This window comes from Orycteropus afer, unplaced genomic scaffold, assembly GCF_000298275.1.
Source record: "Orycteropus afer afer isolate SDZICR_OR568_19922 unplaced genomic scaffold, OryAfe1.0 scaffold00015, whole genome shotgun sequence".
Taxonomy (NCBI): Eukaryota; Metazoa; Chordata; class Mammalia; order Tubulidentata; family Orycteropodidae; genus Orycteropus; species Orycteropus afer.
In genome coordinates, this window is record NW_006921602.1 from 20,457,953 (window position 1) to 20,467,470 (window position 9,518).

The following is a 9,518-nucleotide window of genomic DNA, read 5'->3' on the forward strand; positions in this document are numbered from 1 at the left end:
ATCTCCTACATAGATCCCCTTCCAAGTGGATGACAGTGGTAGCCGGGCACCATCTAGTTCTTCTGGTCTCATAGTTGTATAGGCTGCAGATCCAACTCATAGAGACCCTTCCTTGGGTTTCCCAGGCAGTATCCCTATGGAAGTAGATTGCCCAACCTTCCTTCTGAGGAGTGGCTGGTTGGTTTGAGCGGCGAGCCTTTTGGTTAGCATCCAAATACCTTAGGTACCATACCAACAAAGAAAATAGAGGGAATAAGATGTTCTAGATATAAGACTTCCAAATGGAGAGGAAGATAGGACAATTTCCTTATAGAACAGACTTTTCCAAAATTACAGAGACAAGAATTCACTCCAAGGTAACCACAGAGAAAATTAACAATCCCTCTCAGCAAACCCAGAAAAAAGGAAAATATATGGGCTTAGTAAGCACAAAACCAGCAATAAAGAAAAAAAGAGAGGAAACACTGATAACAAAATGAACTCAGTGCTGAAAAGTGTTTGAACCAAGGAAATCTCCAACAATATGATACAAAACACAATAAGATGACAGCAATCAATTCATATCTATCACTAATTACACTCCATGTGAATGGCCTAAATGCACCAATCAAAAGAAAGAAAGTGGCAGACTGCATAAGAAAAGAAGACCCATCAATATGCTGCCTATAAGAGATCCACATTAGACACAAAGATAAAAAGAAATTAAAAGTTAAGGGGTGAAAAAAATATATACCAAGCTAATGGCAACCAAAAAAGAGCAGGAGTGGCAATATTAATTTCTGACCAAATAGACTTCGAGGTGAAAAACAGCATAAGGGACAAACAAGGATGATATGATATGATGCTTAAAGGATCAATTGACAAAGAAGACATTACCATAATAAATGTCTATGCACCCAATGAAAGTGCTCCAAAATACATGAAGCAAATATTAATTGAATTGAAAGGGTAAATAGACAACTCTACAATAGTAGTAGAGACTTTAACATACCTATTTCAAGGAAGGACAGATCAACTAGAAAAAAACTCAACAAAGATACAGAAGAACTCAACAACACAATCAACCAACTTGACCTTGTAGACATATACAGAGCATGCCACCCAACAAAAGCACAATTCACTTTCTTCTCCAGTGTACAAGGATCATTCTCCAGAATAGATCATATGTTAAGACATAAAACAAACCTCAATAAATTAAAAAATATTGAACTACTACAAAGCATCTTCTCAGATCAAAATGCTATAAAATTAGAAATTAGTAACAGGAAGATCAAGGAGAAACCATCAAACATGTGGAAGTTGAATAAAATACTGCTCAAAAACTACTGGGTAATAGAAGAAATAAAGTGTGAAATAAAAAAATTTCCTAGAAACAAATGAGAATGAAGATACATTTTACCAAAACTTATGGGACACAGCAAAAGCAGTACTCAGAGATCTATTTATAGTGATAAATGTACACATAAAAAAGAGGAAATAAACAAAATCAACACTCTAACTCAACAACTCCAACAATTAGACAAAGAGCAACAAAAGAAACCTACAGTATCCAGAAGCAAGGATAAAATAAAGAGCAAAGTAGAAATAAAGGAAACAGAAAACAAAAAAAACAGTAGAGAAAATCAACAAAACAAGAAGCTGGTTCTTCAAAAAGACTAACAAAATTGACAAACCATTGGCAAATCTAACAAAACTAAAGAATGAGAAGATGCAAATAACAAGAATAATAAATGAAAAGGGCAACATCAAAATGGAACGAACTGAAATTAAAAAGATATTGACAGAATATTATGAAGAACTGTACTTCAAAAGATTTGAGAACCTAGAGGAGGTACACAAATTTCTAGAAACACAAGACTTACCTAAACTATCCCAGTTGGAGAAAGAATGCTTGAAAAACCCATAACAAAGGAAGAAATTTAACAGGTCATAAAAAAATCTTGCCACAAGAAAAAGTCCTGGTCTTGATGGCTTCATTGGAGAATTTTACCAAATATTCAAGGAAGAGTTGACACCTATACTATTCAAGTTATTCCAGAATATAGAAAAAGATGGAATACTTCCAAATTCATTTTATGAAGCAAGCATAACATTGATACCAAAACCAGGGAAAGATAACAAAAAAAGGAAAACTACAGACCAATATCCCTCATGAATATAGATGCAAAAATCTTCCACAAAATCCTAGCCAACAGAATCCAAGAACATATCAAAGAAATAATACATCCTGATCAAGTGGGATTCATACCTGGTATGCAAGGATGGTTCAACATCAGACAAACAATCAATGTAGTCTACCATGAGCAAAACAAAAGAACCATATGATCATATCAATCAATGCAGAAAAGGCATTTGATAAAATCCAAAACCTGTTCCTGTTCAGAACTTTTAGCAAAATAGGGATAGAAAGGAAATTCCTCAACATAATAAAGGGCATATATGCAAAGCCAATGGCTGACATTATTGTTAACAGAGAAAGACTCAAAGCATTCCCTTTACAAATGGGAACTAGACAAAGTTTGCCCTCTTTCACTGTTTCTATTTAACATTGTATTGGAAGTCCTAGCCAGAGTAATAAGGCAAGAAAGAGAAATAAAAGTCATCCAAAAAGTAAAGCTATCTCTATTTGTGGATGACATGATCCTATACACAGAAAACCCAAGAGACTCAGCAAAAGAACTACTGAAACTAATAGAGAGGTTCAGCAAAGTGGCAGGATACAAGATCAACATACAAAAATCAATTGGATTCCTCTATGTCAACAAAGAGGCCTGTGAAAAAGAAATAAGGAAAACAATATTGTTTACAATAGCTACCAAAAAGATAAAATATCTAGGAATACATCTTACCAGAGACATAAAAGATCTATATAAAGAAAACTATGAAACCCTACTACAAGAAACTACAAGGGATCAACATAAATGGAAGAACTTGTCTTGTTCATGGATAGAAAGACTGAATATAGAGAAAATGTCAATACTACCCAAAGCAATCTACACATTTAATGCAGTCCTGATCCAGGTACCACCAACATTTTTTAAGGACATGGAAAAAACAATTACTAATTTCACATAGAAAGGAAAGAGATTTCAGATAAGCAGAGCACTACTGAAGAAGAACAAAATGGGAGGTCTCATACTCCCAGATCTCAAAACCTACAGTAGTCAAAACAGCATGGTATTGGTACAATGACAGACAAATAGACCAAGGGAACAGAATTGAAAACCCAGAAATATGCTCATCCTTCTATGGACAGCTAATCTTTGACAAAGGTCCAAAACCCATTGAATGGGGAATAGAGAGCCTCTTTAACAAATGGTGTTGGCAAAATTGAATATCCACTTGCAGAAAAATGAAACAAGACCCATACCTCACCCCATACACAAAAACAAATTCAAGTTGGATCAAAGACTTAAATGTAAAACTCCAAACTATAAAGTTCATCAAAGATAAATTAGGGGCAAATTTAGGGGCCCTATTTTATGGCATAAATAGACTATCAAGCATAACCCAGAATGCACAGCAGGTGAAAGAGAAGCTAAATGACTTGGACCTTTTAAAAATTAAATTCTTATGTGCATCAAAAGACTTCTCCAAAAGGGTAAAGGACTTATCTCCAAAATTTATGGAAAACTTCAACACCTCAACACCAAAAAGACAAACAATCCAATTCAAAAATGGACAAGAGACATGAACAGACACTTCACTAAGATGATATGCTGGTGGCCAACAAACACATGAGGAATTGCTTGTGGTCATTAGCCATGAGAGAGATGCAAATCAAAACATTGATGAGATATCATCTCATCCCTGCAATAATAGCAAAGTTCAACAGGACAGAAAATAACAAATGCTGGAGAGGTTGTAGAGAGATTGGAACTCTCATACACAGCTAGTTGTTGTTGTTGTTGTTATGTGCCATCGAGTCGGACCCGACTCATAGCGACCCCTCCTTGGGTTTCCGAGGCAGTATCACTACGGAAGTAGATTGCCCCATCTTCCTTACGAGAAGTGGCTAGTGGGACTGTAAAATGGTACAACCATTATGGAAAATGGTATGGCATTTCTTTAAAACACTATAAATGGAAATACCTTTTGGACCAGCAAATCCATTATGAAGAGTATACCCTAAAGAGGTGAGAGACAGCATATGAACAGACATATGCATACCCAGGTTGATTACAGCACAATTCACTATAGCAAAGAGATGAAAACAACCTAAATGCCCCACCAACAGATGAATGGATAACCAAATTGTAGTATATTCACACAATGGAATACTATGCTGCATTAAAGAACAATGAAGAATACACAAATCATCTCACAATGGGGACGAACCTGGAGGACATTATGCTGAGTGAAATAAGTCAATTGGAGAGGGACAGATATTGTATGAGCCCATTACTGTAAAAAGTCAAGGAAGGGTTTGCTTAAGGAAGAGAACTCACTTTTCAGGTTACTGGGGGTGGGAGGGAAGGGGGGGATCTCCGACTAATTGAGGGCCATGCTGAGTTGGGTAAGAGTTTGTGACCAGCATAATAACATTGGGAAAGGGGGGACACCAAATTGTGCACATAAGATATAGATGACAGAGGCTAATACCAGTATATCCACAATACTGCATTACTATAAACACCAAACATCAGGCTACAGATAAATACATAGATAACTGAGAAGATCAGATGGGGGTCAGTGAACAGGAATATACTCTAGACCAATGATAGATTCAGCTGAAGATAATCTTGCACAGATACTAGTGATAAAAAATAACCACAATCATTATAGAAGCAACAGAAGACAGACATGGAGCAATCCCTCATAGACAGCCAGACATCTTGGGAGAGAGAACCACCAGATCTGCCAACTCAGGACCATAGTACTGGGGGGCAACAGGCTCAATTGGCACAACATAATACATAAAAATATTGTTCCACAACCTACTTTGGTGAGTAGTGACGGGGGTCTTAAAAGCTTTCAAGAGGCCACCTAAGATGCAGCTAATGGTCTCCTTACATCAGAAGTGAAGAAGAGCAAAGAAAACCAAGGGCATTTGGAAACAATCAGCCCTAGGATATGATGGATCTTGAGACCAGAAGAACTAAATGGTGCCCGGCTACCAATGCCAACCACTTGGGAAGGGACCAAAACTGGAGATCCTGCATAGAGTGGGAGGAAAAATGTGGAACAAAATTCAAAAACACAATAACGACCATAATTACTGGTCAGATGAAGTCTGGTGAGACTCCCAAGACTATGGCCCTTGGATACACTTCAGGCCTGGGATAAAACTCACTCCCAAGGGTTGGCTCTTAGCCCAACAGTAATAAGACTTACATGCAGAACACCCAACCCAGGGAAATGCACCCATGTACTCTATGGAGATACATCCCATCCCTTGGAACAATAGGCCATAGGGCACCAGAGGAGCATCATTCACGCAGAAGCTGGACAGACAGGAGTACATAACTAAGAAGGGCACAGGGATTGGGGGGGGTGGTCACTGGCAACGGAGAGGAGGAGAATGGGTCAGGGTTGGGATGGTAATTTGGGAGTAAAACCAAATGTACACAAACTGTTGAATGTAAAACAAATTCTGCTCTGTAAATTTGCACCGGAAACACAATTAAAAAAAAAAAAAAATTGTCAAGAGAGTTTATGCCCAGTGACCTCTGGCTCTGGAAATCCAGCCTTGCTTTCTGATAAGCCTACAATACTCCTATACATTAGACCATATTTTTTCACCAAAGTCAGGTCTGTGTTAAATATACACTTACTTGATCTGCAAATGCATTCGCCAGGGACAGATATGGAGCTGGGTATGTTGCGAAAATGACTGCTGTTGCATTTTCTCCCACGGTGAGCAATTGTCCACCAGCAAAGGACATAAGCCCATCTATGGAAGACAGAGCTCTCTGTGTTAGTGTTCTCTGGGTGGGGTAGAGGAAAGGCCTATATGCTAAACAACTACACTTAAACACTCAGGTGCAGCTTGGGTCATCAGTATTGTTTGCCTCTCTCTACTTCATAGAATTTTAGAGCTGCCCAGGGGAACCAGGCCTGGGGCTGAGGTTGGTGGGTTAAAGATAGAAAGCCCTTGCTGCTCTTGATGTTCCATTCTAAACTTGAACCAAATTCTGAGCCAGTGGGTCCCGGGACCCAATCTCCTTTTGGGGGAATACTTGAAATTGGCCTAAAGACAAAGTGGGGCTTAGACCAGCTCTAGGCAGAAGTCATAATTCCCAGAGAGTTCTAGTCAACCTCTATTACCACTCCAGAATTTGAGGATACCATAGCATAGTGAAGATGTCCTTTGAGCAAGGGAGAGGCCTTCACCAGCACAGCTGACACTCACCCAGTCCTCTCCTGCCACAGCTGCTGGCTCTAAAAATTTGTGGTCTGGTCTAAAGTTCCTCTTTAGCTCTCTTAGACTTTAATTCCTAGAAAGAAACTGTGGAGGGCTGCTCCTTCCCAAAATCCATTCCTCTAAATCTTGGTTCATAGATTCTAGTTCCTGGGGGTTTCAAATTGAAGGTCAAAATGTATTGAGACTTACCTTGGGTCAGATTGGGGGAACTATTTCAGCAGTTGATTTCATGGAACAAGGTTGGTTTTTTTTTTTTTTAAGTGAAAGGCCTTAAAAATAATCTAGCTCATTCCCTAGTTTCCCAGAAAGGGAAATTGATGCCAAATGGGTAAGATGACTTATCTAAATCATGCAGCTATTGCTGACACAATTTGAACTACGGTCTGAGTTTTCAATTGCCAGTGAAGTGTTTTTTTCCCCAGGACTGCTGTAGAACTGAAGCCCTGGCCGTTCAATAGAAAAAGGAGGAGGATCCCCATTCATTGCTCTGTTGCGCTCCTTGCTTCAGAGCCTTTGTCACAGAGTCCTTTTCTGAATACTTACTCATCATTCCCTTTGCCACCTGTCTCAGACCATTCAGAGAAAGCAGTGGAAAGGCCCCTGGCCAGTGGCTTATTTTGTGCATATTCACATTTTAGTTCTGGTTGGACCTAAGATAGGCTTCCCTTGAGTTCAACCCATTTAAGATGTGGCCATTCTCATTAAGAGGCTTTATGAATTCACCCTAATGATAATGTTTGTCTCCATTATCTTAGAAATCAGAACTCTTAGAATTTCCTGTCAGTTATAGAAAGCTTCCTTTTCTTGCCTTATCTCTCCTCTTTCTGCCAAGTAATTCTAACTTTAAATTTATGCCCAGCTCCCCATAGCCTTCAGTTTTAGGAGCCCTACTCACCATAGTAAATGCCAAAGAGGGTTGCAGCCCCCACAAAGGCTCCCAAGAACTGGGCTCCCACATAAAAAGGAAATTTGGACCATTTCATCCGTCCATAGAGACACATTGCAAAAGACACAGCTGGATTAATATGGCCACCTGCAAGGAAGATAACATGATTGTGGAGTTTAGAGGGCAGGCCAGGAAGTGGAAGGCTTATGAAGAAAATCTTATGTAGAGGTATCGGCAGAACTCAGTCGTCTAGTTAGAGAAGGAGAAAAGGTAGATAGGAGAAAGAGCTTGTGTTTGTAGGTATGAAGAAGGAAGAACTAATAATCTCCATGGCATCATTAGACACTGTTGGAAGTATAGCTTTTTGAAAAGAGAGTCAGGGATAGAAGTAAACTTGCTATGCCCAAATGGTCTACAGGTTGATTCTTGCCCAGAGGTAACATTGTGGGAGGACAAGGGGAGCATAAAGAAAGCATCTCTGATCAAAAATATCTCCTCTCAAGTATTTCCAGTAATAGGAGATTTATTTGTTTAACAAGCATTTCTTCCAAAAGAAAATTTTCTCTAGGTAGGCATCTTAGCTACCTTTGTTGTCGTGTGTCGTCGAGTCGGCCCCGACTCATAGCGACCCCTCCTTGGGTTTCTGAGGCAGTATCACTAGGGAAGTAGGATTGCCCAACCTTCCTTCCGAGGAGTGGCTGGTGGGTTTGAACAGCCAGCCTTCTGGTTAGCAGTCAAGTGCTTTAGCCACTATGCTACCAGAGCTGAAATACAAATACCACAAGTGGGTGGCTCTAAGGAACAGAAATTTATTTTCCCATAGTTCTGGGGTTAAAAGTCCAAATTAGGGTGTTGGCCATGTTGATTCCTTCCTTGTTGGTAGCCCCAGGCATTCCTTTGTACCTCGGCATTTCTTGACTTGAAAACAATCATTACATGGCATCTGTCTTCCCTTATATGTATGTGTCTGTGTCTATTCTGGTCTTTTTATAGCTCAGAAATGATTAGGGTTAGGACCCACATTATACTGGTATGATCTCATTAGCATAACAAAAGAAAATGCTGTTTCCAAACAGGATCACATTCACAGGTATAAGGTCCAGGAATTCAACACATATTAGGGGGTAAGGAGACACACAATTCCCTCTATAATAATAGGCTTAAGTTTTTACCCCTAATGACAGTGAGCCTGAGGCAGAAACTATTATTCACCTTGGACCTCACACAATGCCAAATGCTTAGGTGCCCACAGGAAAGCTGAAGAAATAAGTGATGAGGATTTTTGCATATTGCACAGACTACAGAGATGGGAAGTTGTTTGGGAGTCAGAGAGAGTATGTCAGGAAAGGTGCTATGCAAAGAAATGAGGAAAAGGGGCCAAGGGGTGGCAGAAAGCCTCAGAAAGGAGGCAGTGCAGTGACACCTGATTATGTGCCTGGGACCCAAGTGGCTACAGAAATTTTTCCTCACTGAGGTGAGCTGTCACCCTTGGCTTATCACAAGAGCAGAGCAATGCAGTGGAAAGAACATGAGTATTAGAGTCAGAGAGTTCTGCAATCCACTCTTTTCTCTGCCAAGGTGGTTGTGATGATTAGAGATTATTCATGTGAAGAGCCTCAGGGTGCAGCAGGATGAAAGTCTTATGTGAGCAGGATGAACTCTTTCAAAACTTTATTCTAGTTCTCACTCATAGACAAGTTTGTGACAGAGATAACCTTAACATCTTGTTATTAAGCAAGAAGAGTTTATTGCCTTTTTAATTATTTTACTTATATAATGGTACATCAACAACAACTACCACAGTCTAAGTACAAGTAGGCAGCATTAACATTTGGTGTGGAATGTTGCAGAATTAAGGTGTTCTGAGTTCTGGATGGCTGGATTTGACTGTCAGACTATTGGCACATTCACCAAGAGTGGGGTGTGATAACATCCTTGCAGTAAGGTAATATATTACATTTTAAAATCAAATGCCAGCTCACCACACCAGTCTGAGACCACAAAGAGATCACACTTCTCTTTATGCTCAATATATACTGTTTATTTTGGGAATTCTTTTTTTTTTTCTTTATCTCAAATGACTCAAAAAAGTTTATTTAAATGATAACTTTTTTTAGTATATAATTTCACAAACTTATTTCTTTTTATTTTATTTTATTTATTGTGATTTGGGTGAAGATTTACAGAGCGAATTCACTTTCCATACAGCAGTTCACATATACTTTGTCTCATGTCATTGACCACAGTTTACCACAATGCAACAGCTCC

At 39.1% G+C, this 9,518-nt stretch overlaps 1 protein-coding gene across 1 annotated transcript in view; it reads right to left on the reverse strand.

Moving 5' to 3' along the window:
• Nucleotides 1-9,518, reverse strand: part of AQP9 (aquaporin 9) — a 72,370-nt gene that overhangs the window by 21,366 nt on the left and 41,486 nt on the right. The window contains exons 3-4 of the mRNA XM_007958467.2: nt 7,260-7,397; nt 5,775-5,893 (exon numbers count right to left, since the gene is read on the reverse strand). Of these exons, the coding sequence (XP_007956658.1) occupies nt 5,775-5,893; nt 7,260-7,397 (257 nt within the window). The remainder of the gene's footprint in view (nt 1-5,774; nt 5,894-7,259; nt 7,398-9,518) is intronic.